Source organism: Piliocolobus tephrosceles, chromosome 6 (assembly GCF_002776525.5).
Source record: "Piliocolobus tephrosceles isolate RC106 chromosome 6, ASM277652v3, whole genome shotgun sequence".
Lineage (NCBI taxonomy): Eukaryota > Metazoa > Chordata > Mammalia > Primates > Cercopithecidae > Piliocolobus > Piliocolobus tephrosceles.
The window spans coordinates 73,568,379-73,594,678 of NC_045439.1; the positions used below are offsets into that span (position 1 = coordinate 73,568,379).

The 26,300-nt window shown below is 36.9% G+C and overlaps 1 protein-coding gene across 2 annotated transcripts in view; it reads right to left on the minus strand.

Annotated features, from left to right (window-relative positions):
* The window catches only part of UNC13C (unc-13 homolog C), a 584,413-nt gene that overhangs the window by 535,498 nt on the left and 22,615 nt on the right, over positions 1-26,300 (minus strand). For both annotated transcript variants that reach the window (XM_026447030.2, XM_026447029.1), the window contains one exon: positions 8,488-11,732. In XM_026447030.2, coding sequence (XP_026302815.1) covers positions 8,488-11,476 — 2,989 coding nt within the window. In that variant the 5' untranslated portion in view covers positions 11,477-11,732. Of the gene's footprint in view, positions 1-8,487; positions 11,733-26,300 lie in introns of those variants that run through there.

Below are 26,300 nucleotides of genomic sequence, written 5' to 3' on the forward strand. Positions count from 1 at the left end.
CTCAATCAAAACCGCTCAACTACATGGAAACTGAACAACCTGCTCCTGAATGACTACTGGGTACATAACAAAATGAAGGCAGAAATAAAGATGTTCTTGAAACCAATGAGAACAAAGATACAACATACCAGAATCTCTGGGGCACATTTAAAGCAGTGTGTAGAGGGAAATTTATAGCACTAAATGCCCACAAGAGAAAGCAGGAAAGATCTAAATTGACACCCTAATGTCACAATTAAAAGAACTAGAGAAGCAAGAGCAAACACATGCAAAAGCTAGCAGAAGGCAAGAAATAACTAAGATCAGAGCAGAACTGAAGGAGATAGAGACATAAAAAAACCCTCCAAAAAAATCAGTGAATCCAGGAGCTGGTGGATAGACCACTAGCAAGACTAATAAAGAAGAAAGGAGAGAAGGATCAAATAGACGCATTAAAAAATGATAAAGGGGATATGACCACCGACCCCACAGAAATACAAACTACCATCAGAGAATACAATAAACACCTCTATGCAAATAAACTACAAAACCTAGAAGAATTGGATAAATTCTTGGACATATACACTCTCCCAAGACTAAACCAGGAAGAAATTGAATCCCTGACTAGACCAATAACAGGCTCTGAAATTGAGGCAATAATTAATAGCCTATCAACCAAAAAAAGTCCAGGACCAGACGGATTCACAGCCGAATTCTACCAGAGGTACAAGGAGGAGTTGATACCATTCCTTCTGAAATTATTCCAATCAATAGAAAAAGAGGGAATCCTCCCTAACTCATTTTATGAGGCCAACATCATCCTGATACCAAAGCCTGGCAGAGACAAAACAACAAAAAAAGAGAATTTTAGACCAATATCCCTGATGAACATCGATGCAAAAATCCTCAATAAAATACTGGCAAACCGGATCCAGCAGCACATCAAAAAGCTTATCCACCATGATCAAGTGGGCTTCATCCCTGGGATGCAAGGCTGGTTCAACATACGCAAATCAATAAATGTAATCCAGCATATAAACAGAACCAAAGACAAAAACCACATGATTATCTCAATAGATGCAGAAAAGGCCTTTGAGAAAATTCAACAGCCCTTCATGCTAAAAACTCTCAATAAATTTGGTATTGATGGAACATATCTCAAAATAATAAGAGCTATTTATGACAAACCCACAGCCAATATCATACTGAATGGGCAAACACTAGAAGCATTCCCTTTGAAAACTGGCACAAGACAGGAATGCCCTCTCTTACCACTCCCATTCAACATAGTGTTGGAAGTTCTGGCTAGGGCAATCAGGCAAGAGAAAGAAATAAAGAGTATTCAACTAGGAAAAGAAGAAGTCAAATTGTCCCTGTTTGCAGATGACATGATTGTATATTTAGAAAACCCCATCATCTCAGCCCGAAATCTTCTTAAGCTGATAAGCAACTTCAGCAAAGTCTCAGGATACAAAATCAATGTGCAAAAGTCATTAGCATTCTTATACACCAATAACAGACAAACAGAGAGCCAAATCATGAATGAACTTCCATTCACAATTGCTTCAAAGAAAATAAAATACCTAGGAATCCAACTTACAAGGGATATGAAGGACCTCTTCAAGAAGAACTACAAACCACTGCTCAGTGAAATAAAAGAGGACACAAACAAATGGAAGAACATACCATGCTCATGGATAGGAAGAATCAATATCGTGAAAATGGCCATACTGCCCAAGGTAATTGATAGATTCAATGCCATCCTCATTAAGCTACCAATGAGTTTCTTCACAGAATTGGAAAAAACTACTTTAAAGTTCATATGGAACCAAAAAAGAGCCCACATTGCTAAGACAATCCTAAGTCAAAAGAATAAAGCTGGAGGCATCACGCTACCTGACTTCAAACTATACTACAAGGCTACAGTAACCAAAATAGCATGGTACTGGTACCAAAACAGAGATATAGACCAAGGGAACAGAACAGAGCCCTAAGAAATAATACCATACATATACAGCCATCTGATCTTTGACAAACCTGACCAAAACAAGAAATGGGGAAAGGATTCCCTATTTAATAAATGGTGCTGGGAAAACTGGCTAGTCATAAGTAGAAAACTGAAACTGGATCTTTCCTTACTCCTTGTATGAAAATTAATTCAAGATGGATTAGAGACTTAAATGTTATACCTAAAACCATAAAAACCCTAGAAGAAAACCTAGGTAATACCATTCAGGACATAGGCATGGGCAAGGACTTTATGTCTAAAACACCAAAAGCAATGGCAACAAAAGTCAGAATTGACAAATGGGATCTAATTAAACTAAAGAGCTTCTGCACAGCAAAAGAAACTACCATCCGAGTGAACAGGCAACCTACAGAATGGGAGAAAATTCTTGCAATCTACTCATCTGACAGAGGGCAAATATCCAGAACCTACAAAGAAGTCAAACAAATTTACAAGAAAAAAACAAACGACCCCATCAAAAAGTGGGCAAGGTATATGAACAGACACTTCTGAAAAGACGACATTTATACAGCCAACAGACACATGAAGAGATGCTCATCATCACTCGCCATCAGAGAAATGCAGATCAAAACCACAATGAGATACCATCTCACACCAGTTAGAATGGCAATCATTAAAAAGTCAGGAAACAACATGTGCTGGAGAGGATGTGGAGAAATAGGAACACTTTTACACTGTTGGTGGGACTGTAAACTAATTCAACCATTGTGGAAAACAGTGTGGTGATTCCTCAAAGATCTAGAACTAGAAATACGATTTGACCCAGCCATCCCATTACTGGGTATATACCCAAAGGATTATAAATCATGCTGCTATAAAGACACATGCACACGTATGTTTATTGCGGCACTATTCACAATAGCAAAGACTTGGAATCAACCCAAATGTCCATCAGTGACAGACTGGATTAAGAAAATGTGGCACATATACACCATGGAATACTATGCAGCCATAAAAAAGGATGAGTTCGTGTCCTTTGTAGGGACATGGATGCAGCTGGAAACCATCATTCTCAGCAAACTATCATAAGAATAGAAAACCAAACACCACATGTTCTCACTCATAGGTGGGAATTGAACAATGAGGTCACTTGGACACTGAAAGGGGAACATCAACACTGGGGCCTATTGTGGGGAGGGGGGAGGGGGGAGGCACAGCGTTAGGAGATATACCTAATATAAATGACGAGTTAATGGGTGCAGCACACCAACATAGCCCATGTATACATATGTAACAAACCTGCATGTTGTGCACAGGTACCCTAGAACTTAAAGTATAATTATAAAAAAAGTTATTGTCAAATAAAAATGATGTCAATTAAAAAAACAAGAGAACCACTTTACATTATAGATAATTCTAGTGTATTAGAAGCAAAAAATATGAGACAAAAGTTATTGTTATACACTGCCTTTTTAATGGAATATTTTGCAAATAAGTTGCCTTCTACTATTACCAATATTGCTATGCTTGAAGGAAGATTTGCCAAAAAAAAAAAAAGAGCTTCAAAGTTACAAAAACAGATAAAATGTGGAATGATAGGAATTTATTTGTAGGCATAATTATGCACTGAATGGTTTCTACACGAAAATCCCCTAGGATTTTTGATATACATGATTTCTAAAATTTTCAATTTATATACCTTTTAAGGAATACATCTATTGTTCTTCTATTTTCATATGTAGATATTACTAAAGCCTTTCCACAAAATGTAATAATCTACTTAACTCTGGAAGGTTGACAAAGCATCTTTTGTTTTTAAGTTAAGAAAAATTGGCCGGGTGTGGTGGTTCACATCCCAACACTTTGGGAGGCCGAGGCAGGCGGATCATGAGGTCAGCAATTTAGACCAGTCTGGCTAATATGGTGAAACTCCATCTCTAATAAAAAAAATACACACACAAAAAAAATTAGCTGAGTGTGGTGGCGGGTGCCTGTAGTCCCAGCTACTCGGGAGGCTGAGGCAGGAGAAGTGCTTGAACTCAGGAGGTGGAGGTTGCAGTGAGCCAAGATCATGCCACTGCACTCTTGTCTGGGCAACAGAGTGAGAATTCGTCTCAAAAAAAAAAAAAAAAAAAAAAAAAAGGAAATAAAAATCATTAATATTTTTCCTTAGACTGATTTTATCTCTTTCAAGTTAAAAAAGGGGGACATTAAGAATGCCATGTGGGCAGGTATATTTGCTACATAGCTTTTAGAAGTGCTCTTCAAATGTGCTCTGTTGATCACATTCCTCAGAACCATCAAGGGAGCATGTGAATAGCCAGACTCCATCCTCCTGACCTGGACTGTCCACAGGTGAGCTATTTTACTTTTCACTTTAGATTTTGTTTTATTATGTTTTTAATTGTGTGTGTGGTTGTTGCTGTTGTTTTATTAAAGGGCATATATTACATCAGTAACTCATGTAATTTTAAATGCATATGCCAGGCGCCGTTGTAGGACCACCAAGTCACAATGATCTGTGAAAATATGCTAACAATTGATCATTTTAAAACAACATCCCAGGAACAGCTACTACAAAGGCTTTCCAGATGATTCTAACAACCAGCCAGATTGGGAACCACTAGTCTAACAAAGTATATACCTTAGGAAATTTTAATACTTTCAATTTTATATCCTTACTTGGAAGTCAAAATATTTGGACAGTCTTATAACCATTCAGAAAACAAAATATATACCATGATGTAAAAACTAGGAAGTATGCTAATTTCCAATATCACGGTCTTTTTCAGAACAAGATTTTTGTTCTTCTGCTAGGAAAATTATTAATACTTCCAACTGACTTTAGGTTCTAATTTCACATAAAGTGTATCAGACTGCAAATACAACATCCTTCAAGCAGCTGTTTTAGTACAGTACTTATTGCACTCTACAAATCTTGATTTATAAAATGAACCAATGATTTGAAGTAGAAAGACTGATAATGAACTATTTCACATCATGACCTGGGAGTCCCAGAAGCTTAGTGCCTTTCATATTCCTACTGGTTTCTCATGAATATCTCTGAGTTGAACTAAACCTAGTGGCTGATTCTGTTCTTCATCTTTTATCAGTTTTTCCAACTTAAAACGTGAATAAAAACAGCCTTTGAAGTGAATAAGCATATTGCTGCACTAAATAGCCAGAATAACAATCCATGGAATTCTTGATCCACCACTTACTAGCTGAATGAGATTAAGCTAGGTAAGTTTTCAGTATCTGCTTCCTCACCTGTAAAATGGGATAATAATAATAAAGTTAAATTGATAGAGGTGTTATAAGAAGTAAAAGAATGAAAAACAGGTAAACAGCCTGGAAAGTGCATAATATATAGTAATTCTGAGTAATAAGCTTTTATGTCTCTTCTGAGCTCTCAGGAGATAAAGTCATAGTCTTAGCAATTAAAAGCCACGGTGTGAATGTGGATTTGACTTTAAAGTCTGTGTTTTTTTTAGTTAGTATCTCACCTCTCTTGATTCAGGCATTTATCCAACACCTTTTAACTCAATGCCATATGGGTATAAAACACTAGTCTAGGCACAGTACAAGTTAAAGGATAAAAAAAAGACAACTTGCCTCTAGATTATTCTGGAATAGAAAATGAGAAATGCAAATCAATATGAGAGTCAGTGTGAGAAGAGGCAAGTACATGGGAATTTTGAGGAGACAATAAATAGTTAATTCCAGTTGATAGGTGGTGCAAGGCTGACGGTGGGAGATCAGAGAGTCACCATCATGGTGTAGGAATCAAGACAGCTCCACAAATTGTGCCAACTCAGCAAGGGCCAGCAACACTGGAAGAATTTGACCTCATGGGGAAGCTTCTGGCTACACACCCTCTAAGGTCTCTTCCTACTGGAATGCTGTTCAAGGTGAAGGTTCTCTGAAACATTATCACCAAATATTCACATCTATAAACATCTGAGTTTTCTGATCCTCTGGATCCTGAAGACAACAGTTGAAATAAATAATTCAAATGTGTGAGCTTATAATTCCATAAAGCTGTGTCAGGGAGACAGCATCCCACAGTTTGACAGCAAGAGCTCTGCAGTCCAATCTGGCTAAGGTTACTTATGGAGAAAAGATAGCACTGCTACCTAATGATAACTATGTAGCCATGGAGAGAAAAAATATGTTGGCATCTGCCCAAATCCCAGTAAGCAGATGGCCATGGGCACAGAAACCATCATGACAACTGGCACCTCTTTGGGATGCTCTGAGCAGGAAAGGGGCCTGGAAAATGTCCTTCTTTGGCTGTCCTTCCTCCAGAGGCATATGGGTGGCACAGGATGGGGAAAACTGTCTGACTGCTGCCAAGGGGAACAGAGATAGCCTTTAAAATCTAGGCTACCGCAGCTTCCTAGGTAGGCAATCTGGTACCTTTCAGCAACCAGAGACCATCTTAAAAATGTGTGTGCTGATTCCTCTAGGACAATTGATATCCAACAGATTCCGTTCACAGTTGGCTCACAGGATAATAAGAAGCTAAGCTCCAAGAGGATGGAAGGGTGTGAGTCCTCTATAGCCAGGCCTCATATGTCAGGTGAATGGCACAGGACTGTTTTGTCTGTGTTTTTATTCTTAACCAGGTGGTTGTAGATAACCAAGAGCACGTGTGTATTCCAAAGTTAAGTACCACTGGATGACTAGGATTTTAGCTGTTTGAAGGGTCACCGTCAGTAACAATCTGCTTTGCAGAGGGTTGCTCATTTGAAATTTTTAAAAGTTGAAGAAGATCCATTTTTCTGAAATGTATCATCTTGTCCTATTTATGATATTGCCTAATATTTCAATCAACTACATTAACCAATTGGCATTAAAACATTTCTCTATTATGTCACAACAGATATACACAACCCCCGCCCCCCCCCACACACACACATGCTCATGCACTTCTTAGTCTTCATTTGCCTTTGAGTAAACTTCTTTGAATCAACAGCAAATAAAATACAATGTCAAACTGCTAGCCTGTATCCCAAGAAATAGGAAATAAATTTCAGTAACAAGGACATCTGACTCTCAAAAATCACTCTAATGTAAGATAGATATTATTACCATATGAATTACATTTGCATAACATTTGACTACTTTTCACTCTTAAATCAGTTTTAAATATAGTGGAGAACTACCCATCCCTGCAAAAAGAAAAACAAAAACACAAAATATCACAACACAACAGCCAGTGCATTCAAGATCCCTTTGACTTATATCATTCCTAAATAAATTACATAAACTGTGTTGTTTTATAAAGACAGATTTTTAGAGTGCCAAACCCTAGTTATTTCAGGTGTCTTAGAAATTCAAATAGTTTACCAGTAAAGATTTCTGATTATTCAATAGTCTACTCACATCAACCAGAAAATGGCTAGTTTCAAGGAGTCTGACCACAGCTTTGGTCAAGACAGAGAAGCCATAACCAGCTACTGGCTGCAGATATTATTATGTTATTTGATAACAGCAAGTAACATTTGGTCATATATACCTTTATGAAGTATTATGTAGAGTAATAGCTTAGTTAATGATGACAATCCCATGATCAGGGAACATAATAATAATATGCAATTCACTTAAATTGAGATTGTGAAAGACTATCCCAAAAATGTAAGTAATTAGCATGCAACTAAAATAAATGGTAAAGGACTGGAGTAAGTGCAGAGGAAGTTGGGTTGAGAAATAAAAAGTAAACAAACACTTACATTTACATATAACTATCACTTTCCAAAAGTATGTAATCCAAAGTTGTTCCCACAAGAAAGCAATTAAACTTGTTAAGGTACTCTTCTCATTTCCATGGTGGAGAAGGGACTTTATTCTTAACGAGGTAACTACTCAACTCTATCCCCTTACTGATCTCTTCTCTAAGAATAGCTTGTGACCACTCAGGCATGACCTAGGGCCTTGGTTCTAATGCTCTCCCTGACTGTGCCAGTAGGTTGTAATGGAGTCCATGGTCTTCCATGGGACTGACCTATGGTAGCCTGTGCAGATACAACTTTTCCTATGGGCAACCCCTAAATTGTTGAATGGATAGGAAAATGAGTGATTATGTCTCAGAGTCGATCATTTCATATTTTTTAAGATTAACTACAACTTTCTCTCCATCCCTGTAAACTTAATGGAACCAAGAAATAGACGCCAAGCTGTTGGCTTAACCTTTGATTTCACTCACCTTTTCTTTGACAACCGATGCCACAAAGTTAGTTGATGTAAAATGGGGTTTGTGCCTACATTGAGCAGAGAAATCTGATCCACAATGTGTTGGGTTAAGTTTGGGTTCATTCCAATATGACCCATTTAACATATTCTTTAATTTTAAATCAAGCCCAACTTCTTAGGAGAGCTGTCTGAGTAAAATAAAATGCTCCTCAGAGGAAGCATGAAAAGTCATTGCAAGCAAACTCTCACCCAAGTAAACATAGAACATGCTCTAAAGATCTAAAGAAGTGCTACCCAATGTTAAAACACAATTAGCTTACAATGTAGCATTTAAACATAAATACCTCCAGCCAAGATCCTCTCTTCCAACTCTGCCATTTGTTTTTTATAGGCCCTTAAAGCTGCTTCTTTGAAAGAAGGACGAATTCTCTTTGGCTTTGTGATCTCCACTGGCTGTTCAGGAATGTTTTGGTTTTCATCTTCTCTTATTTCTATCTCAGCTGATGTTTCATTTAAGGGTTCTAATCCCTCTTCACTAACCATATCATCTGCCGGACCATCATAACCCTCATCTTGTGGGGTTTCATAAGGTGTTTCATATAAAAGGTGATCATATTCTTGCATTTGTTCATCTGTTTCAGCAATACTAGTCCTGTTTTCTAGTTTAGCAAGGACTTGTTCCATCACTTCAACATAATCTGTTTCATTATCAGCCACTGGTTCAGTATAATCCTCCTCATCCTCTGCTTTATAGTAATAGGGCTCCGTGTAGACATCAGAGTCAAGTGTGGTACTTGACTCATTTGCAGTTGATTGAGATAATGTCCGAAATCTCCCCATTAATGAAGAGCCACTGTCCTCATACCCACTCAGACTCTGTGTGCTTTTGTTCCATACTACTTCCAAGGCTGATTTAGCCCTCTGCAGTGTAGATCCAAATTTTGGAAAGCTGAAAGTCTTATCAGAAAGGTCAATGCTTAATCGACTATGCCATGATTTGGGTGGGGCATCCTCTGAATCATCACTTTGCAATTCACTTTGACTTCCATACATCACGGACAACTGGTTTTGATTTTGGTAAAGCTCATTAGAATTAGCTCCCTGATAAGAATCATATTGGCCAACCCATTGGCCTTGTGGTTCATTATCCAAGCCAGGGCATGGAGAAGAGTTGTCATCTTGAGTTAAGTCGTAGCTCTCTGAGTCATCTTGAAGATCACTGTGGCACTTTCCCAAGTATTCTAGGTCTTTATTGTAAACACCCAGCTGTTGGTCAGAAAGACTATTTGTTTCATAATCAAAACCTTCCTGGGTGGATGAATCCAAGCCTAAATCAGCTCCTTGCTCTACTTGATTCCATTCCTTCCATGGAGAAAGATCCTCATGTAAAGAGAGCTGAGAATCACTGTAATGACTCCGGTCTCCAGATGCACACACCATGCCATTACTCATTCCACTATCCACAGTTTCTGTGTTTTCAATTTCAGTCTGCCCTTGGATACCCTGAACGCTTCCATTCAAATGCTGGTCCTTGGGACTGTCATACAGGGTCGCTGTTCCTTCCTGTTTCCTTTGCCATAGCTCCCGGTCCGAAGATGACAGGAGAGAGCTTCCATTAGTTCTAGTGAAAAACTGATTTTCTGAAAAATCCTCTGAGTAAGACTGACACAATTTGGAAAAATCTGATTCAGAACGACTAAGTTTAGCAGTGAAAAAATCACTCTGTGAGTGCCAGAGAGGTGTTGCATCTGCATAATGGGTTGTGGTTTGCTTTTCCAAGATATCTGATTCTGGCAACTGTGAGGAGATTTTATCATAATCTGATTTATTTGAAATTCTGCTGCTATTAGCAGTTTTATTCTTGGATCTAGCACTGTGTGATTTTGAGCTTGGCTTGGAAGTACTTCCCTTTGTTGGAAGCTCTGACTTGGAAAGCACAGCGTAACTGTTTCTATTGAGGTCAGATTCAAGATCTTCATCACTGTCATCAGGTGACTGCCAATTGTTCTTGATTTTTGGCTCTGGAGTAGACAACTTCATATCCATACTCTCATATGTCTGGGAGGATGGTATCCCTTTCTCTTTTCTTTCTCTGATGTCATGAGTTAGAATATCTGTTGAAATTCCAATGCCTGTTCCTTTGAGTTTATATGATTTTTTTAAGACAGAATCCCTTTGCTGAGGGGTTTCAAAGTACACAAGTATGGGTCGAGGCTTTGCATTTGGACAGTCCCTCTGGTGTCCTATCCTCTGAGCAAATTCAATTTTAATAGCATTTGGTGCATCTGAAAAACCCATTTTATCTATTAGAATTTGGTACACCACACTTTCAACATATTCAAATCTGTCTTCAGGCACATTTAAAAATCTCAGGCTTGCCTTGCTACCCATATGACCTAAGTGCTTAATATAATCATGGATGTCTCTTGTTTCCCTCCGGGACTGGACAAACCCTGTACGTAGCTGCTCAATTTCACTTTGTACAACCTCCACACTGCTAGAGATCTCATCGATGGAATGCTTGAGAGCATTGACATGCCCTCGTAGTTCAGAAAGTTCTGTTTCAATCTGACTTATTCCCTGAAGTTCCTTAAAGATCATTTCCATGACATCATGTGTTTGGCTAATGCAGCCAGAGGAACTGAACCCTGGCTCCAGGGCATTTGTCTTTGGGTTTCGGATAGTTCTGTCCAAAGACTTGCTTCTTATTCCCCAGGATTTTTTCATGGTGCTTAACTCGGAGTCTGAGGAGACACACTCTTGACTCTTTTTCCATTTTCTCAGTTTTCGCAAAGCCCCCAGTTTTAGGCTGTGTAGAGTACGCTCACCATCAGAGCTGCCCTCAGAGGGTGCAAGGCTGCTTGAACTCTTTCTGTTGCGTCTAACAGGCATTGTGTGTGTTGATTCTGCCTGGTTTTCTGTGCTACTCCTTAGTTCATTTAATGATTCTGAGTAGGAACTCTCAATTGAAGACAGCTCTTGAAGCAGATCCTCATTATCACTGTTCGTTACTTTAGTATTCTTTTGTAGGCCATTGGCAATAGCTACTCGGTAACTGAATGTTGGCGAGAGGGAAAACTCTTTACTAGCCTCGTCTTCCTCAGTGGATAAGTTGTGAGTAGATGAACACTTTGCAATCTTCTTTACAGTGCTTTTAAAGTTATAAGAAAATTTGGGGGATTTGGTCTGGCCAGCAGTAGGAAAGTCTTGATCCTTTCTCTGCTGACGATACTCTTTTTTTTTGTTTGTATTTCCCAATTTCTTTGTAAACATTCCTTTGCAAAGCTTATGAATGTAAGGTAAAATCAAGCTCTTGAAAAAATTAGCCACCATGGAGAGCAATTAGTGCAAGCTTTTCTGCCCCAGAAAAGTAAACAAGTATCAGGATGAAAATCTGAAAATCCAAGGCAAGCATCACTGTTCAGATGTTCTGTGAATCACTGGAAGGAGCAGGAAGGGCAGGCGTGGCTCTGCCACATTGTCGCTGTCCTGTGCAAACCAGAAGCAAAGCTCCATCTATGAAAGACATTCTTTCCTGGAGGAGGTGTTTCATGAATCTCTGTCATTTCCACACAACTCCATGTAGTGTCTAAAAAGAAATGAATGTTAAATATCAGAATTCAATTCTAGATTTATTCAATTTCCAACATGTTTCAAAAGTATTCGTAATACACAATGTGTGAAAAATTGCAGAGGAGGTAGGAGCATACATGAATTTCAATGTAAATTTACTTTTAAAATAATTACTTAAAGCAAATCACTACCAACAACTATGTTTATAATGTTTTTTGATAAATCATTCATGGGTGGGCACAACTGAAATAGTAATAAAAGGTAATAATGGTTATTTAGAAAACATTGAGTAATATGACAGGCAATTTATGCAGCCATGTTAACTTCATAAAGTCATTTCTACTTTACTTTCTTTCCTAATAACATGTTTACTTACACAAACATAAGAATTTAAATCTAAATATATTCCCCTCACATCCCAGATATTCAAAATTCACAAATTAATATTATCTCTATATATAAAACCTGTTTTTATTCATTTAAATAATCTTTTTCTGACCACACAAATAAGTAATCTCTATGATGACTAGTTTCTTGAATTATGTGAAGAAAAAGAAAATAAAGTTAACATTTAATTTTGCTGGTTTGCCAGCACAGGGCCTTATATGTACTAGTAGAAATTCAAAGTTTCATTGAATTGAACTTACTATTTTATCAGTGAAATGTAACCCAGAATAATAGTAACAGTCAAAAGGCTTTGTTGGTATTCCAGTATGTGTTTGGGTAGATAATCTATTTAATTCATTAAAGAACACATCATAAACTACAGATTGTCTCAGAAATCTGCTCTTTTATCAGCTCTCTCCACTTGGAAATCTGCCAATTTCACTTCAATCGGGCTCTGCAGGAGATTTCGGAATACATGCTCTGGCCAGGAGCCGAGCTTCACAAGAGAGAGGTGAGCATAAGTGAGAAGAGGAGGAGAAAAGATGGAGTGAAAGAGATGAACTCTAAAGAAGCCCAAGTCTTTCTGGATTTCAAATACTATCAGAGTATAACTCTTCTGCTCTGAAACAATTTGGTATTCATTCACAAACACAAACCAGGACCTATTTTCTACTAATAAAAACGTCAAGAAATTTACTTTTGAGTTAAATTTAAAAAGCTTTTTTTTTACTCCTATGTGACATCTCCTTGTGAAGAAAGGTCTTTGGAAAGTTAAGCTGCAATAGGGTAGATAAATTATTTTTAAACCAATTTTGGTCAAATAAAATTTTCTACCAATCACTCAATCCAAAATCCTTGGTATTCCAAACTTAGAAACAAATGCTTCCTTTTGTTTAAATCAAAGTAGCAATTCTGTTAACGCCTCTGATGTTTTCAAATCTAAATTTCCTGACTGGCATTACTGGTTCAAAGCTACTGTTCTAGGCAATAATTGTTAGAAAACGTTTGAGTGGGAAAGTTCAATGGAAAATGAAGCCCACTAAATGCAAACTCAGGAAAAGGTGTCCACAGTTGCACCCACGAACTCACTTGCTCGTATTACAACCACAGAGAACAACCTGTTATTCACTAAGGGCTCCATACTCTTTCATGCCTCTGTAACTTTTACATCCTCTCTAACCAGAATATCATTCATAATCCAGCCCTCACTATCTGTAAAAATTGTTTAAACTCCAAAACCATTTCAGCAACCACTCCAACGGAGCTCATCTCTCTCCTAGCCACTCTTTATTGAAGAATTGGCACACATTTCAGCCACTTAGTATCTCTACCTAGTTGCCCAAAATTAAACTCCATCCAGAACCTAGCAATTTTCCTGAATTACTAATCTCAATAATGTCATCATAATTATCCACTTGCCGACAGCATATACCCAGGAGTCATTCTAGACCATGTGTCATCCATCCCATGTACATACCTGAGGTGACATAGTCATGCCTTAGTTCTGAACTCTGTCATTTCTCATCTGGACCATGACAGTTGTATCCTACGTGGTCCTCCTAATGATAATTTGACTCTTTTTTCAAATCCTAAATTTCTAAAATTGATAAAATTGAAAATATATAAGTCTTTCTTCTTGAAACACTATTTTAGCAGTCTTATTTTCTGTCACTCCCATAAGCACATCTGTCTCAGTCATGGTGAAGTAATAGCAGTTCCCTGATTACCACATTTTTACCCCACTAAAGGGCCTTTTTCCATGCTGTTCCTTCTTCTTCCAATTATTTTCCCCTTCCCTTTCCTATTCACATGTCTCTTTCATAAATATCTGTAGAATACCTATACATTTGACCCGCAGCCAAGGACCAACATCAGCTCATTTGACGTCCTCAGAGTACAGCACCTCTTCCTCTGTGCTCCTGCAATGTACTCTCAAAATACCATAATTATTTATGTGAAATATTTTATCTGTATGTCTGCCTCTCCCATCTGACTGTAAACTCTTGAAGAGCAGGAGCTGTGTTCTAATTAACTTTAAATTTTTGTATTCCTTGATACATAATAGACTCATACTGTTTGTCAGATAGGTGATTATATAAATGAATGAAAGTAGGAAACCCATGAACTAATACGTAAACAATATAGGTTCCAATAAGCCTAAAGTGGCTGCACTGGGCCTTACACAATCCAGAGAAGGAGAAGTAGTGTGAGCAGAAGAGAAGCATCTGAGACATTCATGTCAAGTGCAAAGATGGAGAAGCATCCACATTATCCAGAGAGGGATGCCTCTGATGGGGAGCAGAGGACTGACAAAATAGAATCAGAAGGTAGACAGTTTTGAAATTTAAGAAGTCCTGTTTGAGGAGGAGGAACTAATGGTTGTTGGCTTTCAGCCCAGTCCCTTGATCCAGATTACCTGCTTTGGAATCCCAACTCTGTGATACACTAGCTGTGTGGTCATAAGAAAGTTACTTCCTTGGGAGGCCGAGGCAGGCAGATCATGAGGTCAGGAATTCGATACCACCCTGGCCAAGATGGTGAAACCCCATGTCTACTAAAAATACAAAAATTAACTGGGTGTGGTGGTGCGTGCCTGTAGCCCCAGCTACTCAGGAGGCTGAGGCAGGAGATCACTTGAACTCCATCTCTACTAAAAATACAAAAATTAGCCAGGCATGGTGGTGCATGCCTGTAGTCTCTGCTGTTCGGGAGACTGAGGCAGGAGAATCGCTTGAACCCGGGAGGCAGAGGTTGCAGTGAGCTGAGATCACGCCACTGCACTCTAGCCTGGTGACAGAGTGAGACTCCTTCTCAAAAAAAAAAAAAAAAAAAAAAAAAAAAGAATAAAAGAAGAAGAAGAAAGTTACTTCCCTACTGCATTTACTGCTTTATCTTGTACATTAATTATATTGGGACAGAAATAGCATCTCCTCATAGCATAGTTGTAAGGTTTAAATAAGTTAATACATGTACATTTTTGGAGCAATGTCTAGAAGATAGCAAAGCCCAGTATATATTAGTTATTACTAGTACTGAGAAGAGTAGTGAAAAGGTTCAAGAAGCAATTACAGAAGACTAATCAGGTGGTATCTGATGTGAAAATTATGATATAGTGGGGGGCAACCTAAGAATTCTGCTAGGTTGGAGAATGAAAGAGGAAGAACAGAGACATTCTAAAGAAGCAGTCAGAAGTGAAAGGGAAGATACCTTCATCTCTATGGTTCAGCAACAATTTCGTAATGTTGAAATCTCACCTTCCTAGTTACTGAGCTCCTACTGTATGTGTGTGTGATACAATCCCATCATAAAACCATAGATGCCTTAGGGAAAGATTTGGTCAGTCCAGCTGTGGAACTTCCTTCAGACAAGTGACTGAGATAGGAAAGGAAGATGACATTTAATGATCACCTGTTATGTTTCAGAAACTTAAATTATCTCCGTAATCCTCACAGAAACTCTTTAAAGAAGGCATCATTATGCCTATTATATGAGGATATAACAGATTCAAAGAGATAAAGAGATACAGCCGAAAACAGCACCGATAAATAAAGTAAAAAGGTAGTTTGGTCCTAGTCCTGGAGTCTATGAAACAATCATTTGTATGTAAAGTGAATGTTACCAGTGGTAACTGACACAAGCCCTTATACCCACCCCATACAAATCCACATACCTACTCCTCTCTCTGAAATTCTTTGTTTTAAAGGAAAATGGCTCAAATCAGGGAAAACCTCAAGGTGGATGAGAGGTAGCTGGAGGGTGAACGCTAAGATAACATCATCTTATCTTAACTACTTGAATTCCAAAGCTCCAACTTACTCTCTAGATATTTTAACTGTAGTTATATAACCATATATTATCTTCAGTAATGAGCTTTAGGGATAAGATTTAAGACTTTGGAAAGAAAATCTTTGAGAGAGATTAAAACAATAGACTATGTTGTTATGGGAAGCCTTCGTAATAACATTCAATTATTATTTACTACGTACCAAGCACTGTGTATGCAATTTTCTAAAGTTTATCTCATTTCGTTCTCACAATAATTGTATAAAATAAGTATTTTCATTTTCCAGATAAAGTGACTCAAGGTTTAGAGTTTCTGAAAACGTGCTTAAGGTCACGCAATTAACATGAAACATAGTCTTGACTCCAAGCCCCAGATTTGAACAGGAAGTGTGTAAACTCTGAAATTAATATTAGTTTTTAATGGGAAATATGGTTTGCAGATATGTTAACATATTCAATTTTAAGAGAACTATTTAATATGACTCTAAAAGTTAGATACCCTAGTGGGCTAAAGGAGATAATGAACTTTTAAACAGTCAAAAACTTATTGCTAAATCATTACCAGAATTAAGCTAAAGCATTTTCAGATCAACAAACAATTTTATGTTCCTTATTAAATGCATTAAAGTACTTTATATTCCTTATTAAAGGCAGTAAAGTACTAAATACTCAGGTGAGCTGGATATTTAGAGGTTAACTTTCAAGACAGACAAAGAAGACAAAGGGACAGGAACACTTATGGTACAGCCCAAGGAGTTCTCCTCCCCAAGTCCTGGCCTCAGGACCCACACTTGTCTCACTGGCCCTGATTCTGATCTGTATTCCTGTCTTTGGTCTAGAAATATGCTTATTACCTGGCTTTTCTTGTTATTTTTAGTTCTGGGTTACATGGGCAGGATGTGCAGATTTGTTACATAGATAAACGTGTGCCATGCTGGTTTGCTACACCTGTCAACCCATTACCTACGTATTAAGCCCAGCATGCATTTAGCTACTTTTCCTAATGCTCTACCTCCCCCCAACCCATCCCCCAACAAGTTCCAGTGTGTGTTGTTCTCCTCCCTGAGTCCATGTGTTCTCATTGTACAGTTCCCACTTATGAGTGAGAAGATGCAGTGTTTGGTTTTCTGTTCCTGCGTTAATTTACTAAGGATAATAGCTTCCAGCTTCATCCATGTCCCTGCAAAGGACATGACCTCATTCCTTTTTATGGCTTCTTAATATTCCATGGTATATATGTACCACATTTTCTTTATCCAATCTATTTTCGATGGGCATTTCAGTTGATTCCATGTCTTTGCTATTGAATCACTTGACTTTTTGACTTTCTCTTTACTGTTATTTGCTTAATCCTAGACTAATAGAATAACCTTACTCTTAACTGCTCCTTCATTTGCATTAAGTTTCTGTTATGTGTCCTGAACTGTGTTACGATTAGAATTATTTTCCCTCAAGAACATAGGGAAAAAGCCTCTGCTTTTCAATAGAACAGCACCTCATCAGCAAATGCCATATAATATAATTGCTGATTTAAAAAAATTTCTTTCAAAATACATAAAAGGGTGATACATAAATATGGTTCACCACATATCTGTTTAACAGTAAATTCTTGGTGATTTGGAAAGTAGCTGACTCAAAGAAGCTTCCCATCAGGTAGGAGGGCAGAATCACCACAACAGAGAAGGAGCAACCCTAACAAAATACAGAAAAGGTGCAACTGAGCAAGAGGGTTCCTGTGGAAAATAGCATTGAGAAGCACACTGACCAAGTGACTTTGTAAGCGGACTCCTCCAAACACAGCAAAGAAGAAAACCAGAGTGGCTGGAGATGGAAGGGCAAGCCAGATACACCAATAGCATATGAGGAGCCACCAGGATTGAAGGGGGAGCAGGTCGAGGTGGAACAAGTTGGGACAAGGCAGATGATGAGCAAATAAGTTGAAATTAAAGATAAAATTTTAAAAAGCATCCTCTAGAATGTCTTTATCAGGTCAATGCAGATTTATACCTGCTTTATATATCCTTTCCACATGAAGGAGTAAAAGGATGTGTATGTAATGTGACTGATGGTCACAGGGATGACTCTGACAATGAGAATTGCTGGAACACAGTAACACATTAAATAATGTTTGGGGGAACTGTTAGTTTTTTGCCTTACTTTAAGGCAAAAGCAATAAACCAATGTATATTAAAATATTTCAACAAAAATGATCACGTCAGAAAGTGATTAAAAGGTTTTTTCTAAGGTAATATACTATTAAAAAAATAAAAATAAACAGAAAGACCACTTTCCCCCAAGAATAAAAGTCAAATGACTCAAGCATCCTCTTTAATTTTAGCTAATCATTTATTTTGTGAATTTCTTCACCCAACTAAAACCCACATACATTCTGTATTCATTCCCATTGCTGCTACTTTTGTTTAAGAGTAAACAATGGCACTCAGTACTAATATTTCCATAGCACTTAGGATCTACAAAGTCCTTTTGTGTGGCTTATCTCAAATAATCTTCATGGTAATCTTATAAGTATAGTATCTCAGTTTATGATCAGGAATGCTGAGCCTCAGAGATGCTAAAGTAGTTGCCCAAATCACCTAACTCTAAAATTATTTCACTATCGTAATTTACATTCTCCTTACGTAAGTCATAGAATACTATAATAGCTTACTGGTCCCCTAAAGTAACATTCTCCACTATTTCAAACCTTTCCACTGACTGATTTCCATCTAATTTCTCTTAAATATCATTTTCTTCTCCTCCTTCTCCCCATGAATGATTGTGCACCTTCTGCTCTAGGCCACTTCATGGTACCATGGATGCACACGTGTATTCTTCCATTGTTTTATTCTTGTTCTTCACTCTGTCTAGAATGTCCTCCACCTATTCTGTTCCAAAGCATTCAAATGAGAAATCAAGACTCATCTTTTCCACAAAAGTTATTTAACTTGTCATCTTTTCTTTTCATTATAGTCCTTACAGTCTATTTAGTCCGAACCATGACATTTAGTCCTTAATTATTCTAAGCTGTTTACCAAATAGCTCTTATACATGTTTTTCCATTTTTAATGTCTATTATATGCGAGGCATTGTCTTGAGTGCTTTTTATAGATTATATTAATGTTTGATAGTAAACTTGCAGTAGATACTGTTATGAATCCTCATTTTACAGATGAAAAATATGACAGCCTGAGTATCTAGCCCAAAGCCACATAGCTTGGAAGTGATACAGCCAGCATTGCAACCAATGTGACTGGTTTTAGAGTCCTTTCTCATAAACACTATGGTATACTACTATGCCCAGGAGGATAGATCTTAGGGAAACAGGTGGTGACCTATGTAGTATGTTTGAAGAACTCCCCTACTCAAGAATAATCTATACTAGTTTTTATTATTAGAGCTTTATTTCTTTTGTTTAAAATGTTGGTCTTTGTTGAAATTCAAGTCTCACCACTGGGCCCCTAGGTTTTAAGGCTTATCAGGCACATTGTACTTTGGTATAAATGGTTTATCAGGATATCCCTCAGGATTTGGAGGGAGAGTGGAGAGAACATTAAAAAGCCTGAGTCACAGAAGCACAGGTGACCAAAGTAAACATGGATAAATGGGGTCACATCAAGTTAAAAAGCTTCTGCACAGCGAAGGAAACAACCAACAAAGTGAAGAGACAACCCAGAGAATGAGAGAAAATATTTGCAAACTACCCATCTGACAAGAGATTAATAACCAGAATATATAAGGAGCTCAAACAACTCTACAAGAAGAACATCTAATAATCCAATTTAAAAATGGGCAAAAGACTTGAAGAGACATTTATCAAAAGAATACATACAAACGGAAGACAGGCATATGAAAAGGTGCTCAATATCATTGATCATCAGAGAAATGTAACTCAAAACTACACTGAGATATCTCACTCCAGTTAAAATGGCTTTTATGTCAAAGACAGGCAATAACAAATGCTGGTGAGGATGTTGAGAAAAGGAAGCTCTTGTATACTGTTGGTGGGAATGTAAATTACTACAACCACTACGGAGAATGGTTTGAAGGTTCCTCAAAAAACTAAAAATAGAGCTACCATATGATCCCACAATCCTGATGTTGGATATATATTCAAAAGAAAAGAAATCGTTATATCGAAGAGATATCTGCAATCCCATGCCTGTTGAAGTACTGTTCACAATAGCCAAGATTTGGAAGCAGCCTAAGTGTCCCTCAACAGATTAATGGATAAATAAATGTGGCACATATACATAATAAAGTGCTATTCAGCCATAAAAAGAATAATGAGATCTTGTCATTTGCAACAACATAGATGCAACTGGAGTTAAGTGAAATAAGTCAGGCGCGGAAAGACAAACATTGCATGTTCTCACTTATTTGTGGGATCTGGAAATCAAAGCCACTGAAATCATGAAGATAGAAAGTAGAAGGATAGTTACCAGAGGTTGGGAAAGGTAATGGGGAGGTGGAAGGAAGATCGAGATGCTTAATGGGTACAAAAAATAGAAATAATGAATACAATCTAATATTTGATAGCACACTAGGGTGACTATAGTCAGTAAAAGTTTAATTGTACATTTTAAAATACTAAATGAGTGTAACTGGACTGTTTGTAACACTAAGGATAAATGCTTGAGGGGATGGATACCCTATTCATTGTGATTATTACACGTTGCATGTCTGTATCAAAATATCTCAGGTACCCCATAAATATATACACCTACTATTCACCCACAACAATTAAAAAAAGTTAAAGTCTAAGAATGGGAAGAGTCCACCTTCAAAGGGGACAGGTAAGAGGATATTCCAGAAGTGAGATACTGAGGAACCTTGAATAAGCTGTGCCCATTTACTATCTTGGCGTGGCCCAACCCTGTTCCCAGCTACATGATGATAAACACTATTGCTTTTTCAATCTTTGCAACATCTTCCTAATCACAAGCACAGAGAGCAGAGTACAAGTACCCTGGCTTACAGAGAGGCAACTTAGAATTGTAACATTTCAAAGCTGAGTTTTTTATTACAAGGTATTGTTTTGTTTTGATTTTTATCCTCAGAAACAAGCCCCCTCCCACTTTTTTCCCAACAAAATCAGATGTTGAAACTCAATATGATTGAAAAAGCAGAACTCCTTTAGCTGAATTAAGGCAGCAGGGCTAGAGTCCCACTTCACTGTTTCCACAAAAATTGGGGCCTACAGAAACCCTCTACAGAGTCGTTGAGGTTGGGGAGCACAGTTTGAACAGCACTGATCCTCAAATTGTACACAGCATGAAAAGGAAAGCTAGGAAGGTCAAAACACTTGCCTTAGTTCATACAGCAGAGCTGGAACAAAAACGCAGGCTTCCTACCCCGACTTCACTATTCTTTCCTCTGTGCCGTGCTGCCTTTCCTCTACAGCAATCACATACAAGGGTTTGGCACCTTCCCACTGTGCCCAACATTCTTTGATAGGGCAATCTAACTCCATCCTTAAATAATTAGACTTTTACCTTGATTCTCTATACTCAATGTCTGTAATTTTCTGGAATTGGAAACTGTTTGAGATTAAAAGAGATTTCTGAAAGTAAATCCTGTGAGCAATTTTGACATTTGTTAGAATTATTGATGGAGAGTCAAGTTGTATAAAGGAAGGCCATTGAGGACCACTGCTATTCTAGAGCAAAAGCTTCCATTAGCTGAAATGTTTCTCACCTCTTCTGTCCCACCACGTTTGACACATTACCACCCGAGTGTCCTATACCAAAGCAAGGAGCCCATATTCCTGTTTAAACAAATTACCTGCTCCTCTGTGTTTCCTAAGGTCTATTCTGTCTCTTATTTGTTAAAAGGATTAATCTGTATCTTGAAAACAACCACACAAGGTAAAATATTACTCTCATTTTAAAGACTGAGAAAAAAAAAAAGCTAGACTCAGAGCTTCTAAGCGACTTACTCAAACATACAGTTAGAATTTCAATAATTTTTTTTTGTTTTGTTTTGTTTTGTTTTTTTTGAGACAGAGTCTTACTCTGCCGCCCAGGCTGGAGTGCAGTGGCGTAATCTTGGCTCACTGCAAGCCCTGCCTCCCGGGTTCACGCCATTCTCCTGCCTCGGCCTCCTGAGTAGCTGGGACTACAGGCGCCTGCTACGACGCCTGGCCAATATTTTTGTATTTTTAGTAGAGACGGGGTTTCCTTGTGTTAGTTAGGATGGTCTCAAACTCCTGACTTCGTGGTCCGACCGCCTCGGCCTCCCAAAGTGTTGGGATTACAGGCCTGAGCCATCGCGCCCGGCTGATTTGAATAATTTCTGTATGGTTACCAAACCATACTACATCATACTGTTCAAGCGGGAAAACATCAATTAAATCAAGGAGCATTTCCATCCTTAATGGGACGGAGTCATGTGTGTCATTTGGTGCCCGCCTGAGCTCTATCATCCCCTGTGGGTGGGGGAAGGTATAGAGAGGAGACTTAAGTCAGACTGACTACTTTAGATCATGGCTCTGCCATGCCCCCACTGAGTATATTGAGCAAACTGTTTAATCTCTGTGTTTCTCAGTTTCCTCATTTAACAAATAAGATAATGGTACCAACTTCCTCATATTGCTATAATGATTAATAAGAAATCATTAGAGAAGTGCCCATAACATCAGAAGTACTAAAAATGTTAACATTATTATTAAATAATACGATTCCCATATGAGGAGACCTTTCCTCTACCCTTACTCGTTTTCTGACGGCAAGGCAGCCAAGAAATCACCACAGTGACACAGACCCTCTTTGGGGTTCATTTAGACTAATGCAAGTTGCTCGTTGCATTAGTCTATTTTTTAAGGTATAGTAAATTTCACACTAATTTTGAAAGTTTGTGAGGAAGATAAAAATCTATAGCGTTACATGTAGTTAAAAGCATGTTTAATTCCCAGACAGGAGTTAATGCACTCCTCCGTCTGTGTCACAGGTTCATTTGATCATCATAGATACCTTCTCCAATGCACAAAAACACCCTTACTATACTGTATGACATATTTTATAGGATCTAACATGAGGCAATATAATCCCTCGTTTTTGCATTAATTTCCCCAAAGCAATGTACCAGGGTGTCTGATTTTTAATAGCCATTTAATGACTTTTCATTGGAAAAAAGTAATAAATTTATCAAAACCTGTCATGAACTGTCACTAACCTGCTCAGCTATAAATAGAACTTGACCTAAATGTTAGTAGGGTGGAAGAGGAAAAGAGTTATCTTGTCCTTAATACAAATCTATTACCCTCCTAAGATGTAAAAATTATCACACATTATGAAAGAATAAGCTTCAAACTAAGAAAATTTTTTTTTATTTCTGTAAGAGTTGCCTACAAAATGAAGTATTTTGGCCAAAAATATGTCCTTTGCTAAAATTACATTAAATATATGTATAAGAAGAAACTGGCAATATTGCTGGGATGTTGGTACATTGATTAGATGTCTGCATGTCTGATTTATGAAGTCTAAAGAGCAATGCACCTTGAGTGTCCAAAAAATATCTGTTCACAAAGTGTTCTTTAAATATGATTAGGTGTTGCTAGACCATTTTGCTCAGTTTTATTATGTTTGATCTGTCCATAAATTCACTCTAATGCCAAAAGAACATCCTTAAAAGCAATACACTGGGTTTAGTAATTAGTGGCAATTTCAGACTGATTTCTCATGTGGTTTTCTAAGACCTCTGTGAAGAACAAGAGGCTGACTTATGAAATTTTAGCAATGTTAAAACCACTTGATAGATCATCTAAAATTGGTTTCAGTCTTAGATTTGACTAAAATTAGCTATAGATTTATGCTATGTGATGGTATAATAATATCACCACCTGCATTTTCGTTTGACTTAGCTTTCAAAACATGTTCATATATATTCTGTGGCTTGATTCTAAGAATAGTTAGAATGCTTAGCCATGGAGGGAGGTGTCATTATCTTCAGTAGATCAAAGTTTGGAGAGGTTAGTTGACTTGCTTAAGGGCACAAAACTAAAATCCAGTAGTCCTGGCGTATGGAAATTGACTCTTTTTATTATAACCTGATGCTCTTCTTGACTCTGATATCTGTATGACATTTCTTGAAGTCTTTGAATCATTCTTTAAGACTCTATTTTAGGAGGCATACTCCATTCTAACTTATAACTTCTCCCTCAGAATTGCTTGTCTCAAGCAATTTAGCTGTCTTTGAAGTAACAAAAATATGGAAGTCATCTAATTTTTCTGTTAAAATATCATAGTCATTACATACAAAAACTGTAGAAGAGATATGCTTTATTCATATGCACAGAGCTCACTAACGAAAACAGACCACATACTGGTCCTTGAAATAAGCCTCAAATATTTCAAAAGACTGACATCTTACAGAGCACATATCATTACCATAATAAAAGACATTTTAAAAACAATAAGAATGAAATATCTATAAACACTCCATTTCCACAGCTATCTTTTAAAGTTAAACAACATTCTTCTAAATAATTCATGTGTCAAAAAATAAATCCCCCCAAAAACTGAAATACTGAATAATTTAGAAAACAACATACCAAAATGTATGGGACACAGCTAAAGGCAGTGCTTAAAAATGAATTTATAGCTGTAAATAATCTAAGAACCTATCATCTAAATTTCACCTTTAGAATCTAGCAAAAAAAAAAAAAAAGAGCAAATTAAATACATAGCAAGTGGAATGAAAAAAATAACAAAAATAAGAGAAGAAGTCAATGACAAAAACCCAGAAGTTAATAATTAGGTAATAAAAATTGATGAAGAAAATAAGAAACACAAATTACCAATATCAGAACTGAAAGACAGAATATGAGTACAAATCATACAGATATTAAACGGACAATGAGAATATTATACAAACTTTATGTCAATAAATTCAGTAATGGATAAAATACATCAATTCCTTCAAAACCATATATTATAAAAACTAAGGAAGAATTTTTCTCTATGTATATATATCTTATATATATTTTGTATGTATGAGAGAATAGATTTATATATATATAGATATCTTGCATATACATATGTAATCAAATATCTTCCATAAAGAAAGCTGCAGGCAGAATTTTTAAACTAGAGGATTCTAGCAAACATTTAAGGAAAAATATGTTAATTTTAAACAAACTGTTTCAGAAAAGAGGAAGGAACACTGTCCAATTACTTTATTTGGCCACAAAACCATGATTTCAAAACTTGACAAAAATATTACAAGAGAAGAAAAAATTCAGATTACCATCCCTCATGAATGTAGATGAAAAATATTTAACAAAATATTAGCAAATAAAATCTAGAAATGTGTAAAAAGATTAATAGATCACGATCAAGTATCATTATTCCAGGAATGTAAGGCTGATTTAATTTTTGAAAATCAGTCATGCAATTGAACACATTAAAAAATAAGAAAGGGAGAGCAATAGAATAAAATTACCTGCATACATGTAAAGAAAAAAAAGCCACTTAACAAAATTCAACACCCATTTGTGTCACAAAAAAAATAAATTTCTTAGCAAAATAGAAGAAAACATCATAAATCTAATAAAATCTACATATGAGCTTGTAATTGAAGGCAAAATATTTAATGCTTTCTCTTAGGGATTAAGCTTGGTATATCCACTCTCATCACCTGTATTTAACATTGAATTGGAGGATTTAGATAGGTCAAAAAGGCAAAACAATGAAATCAAAAGTATTAGAAAGGAAAAAAAATAAATTGCCTTTTTCCACAGTTGACATGAGTATTTATGTGAAAATCTTAAGGAATCTTCAAAATAAGTATAAAAGCTGAAAACTAAATTCAGCAAGCTCACAGAACATAAGCTCAATATAGATAGATAAATTATGTTTCTCACTACTATCAGTAAAAAATTGAAAAATGAGATAAACAATCAATTATAACATCAAAATCATAAAATTTTTAGAAATAAATTTACCAAAATATTTTCTTGAATACTACAAATATTGCTGAAAGAAATTAAAGAATAATTAAAGAGATAATATATGATCATAAGTTGAAAAATTCATTGTTAATATATCAATTCTCTCCAAAGTGATCTATAGATTTAATAGACCCCAACAAAATCCCAGCATATCTGTTTTTGAGAATTTGGAAATAAAATGCTAAAATGTATATGGAAATGGAAAGATTCTAGAATACTTAAAACACTCTATAAAAATAACAAGATTGGGCCAGGAGTGGTGGCTCACGCCTGTAATCCTAGCACTTTGGGAGGCCAAGGTAAGAAGATCACTTAAGCCCAGGAATTCTAGACCAGCCTGGGCAACATAATGAAACTTTGTCTCTACAAAGAACACAAATATTAGCTGGTCATGGTGGCACACAGCTGTAGTACCAGCTACTAGGGAGGCCGAGGTGGGAGGATAGCTTGGGCCTGGCTGGTGCAGGT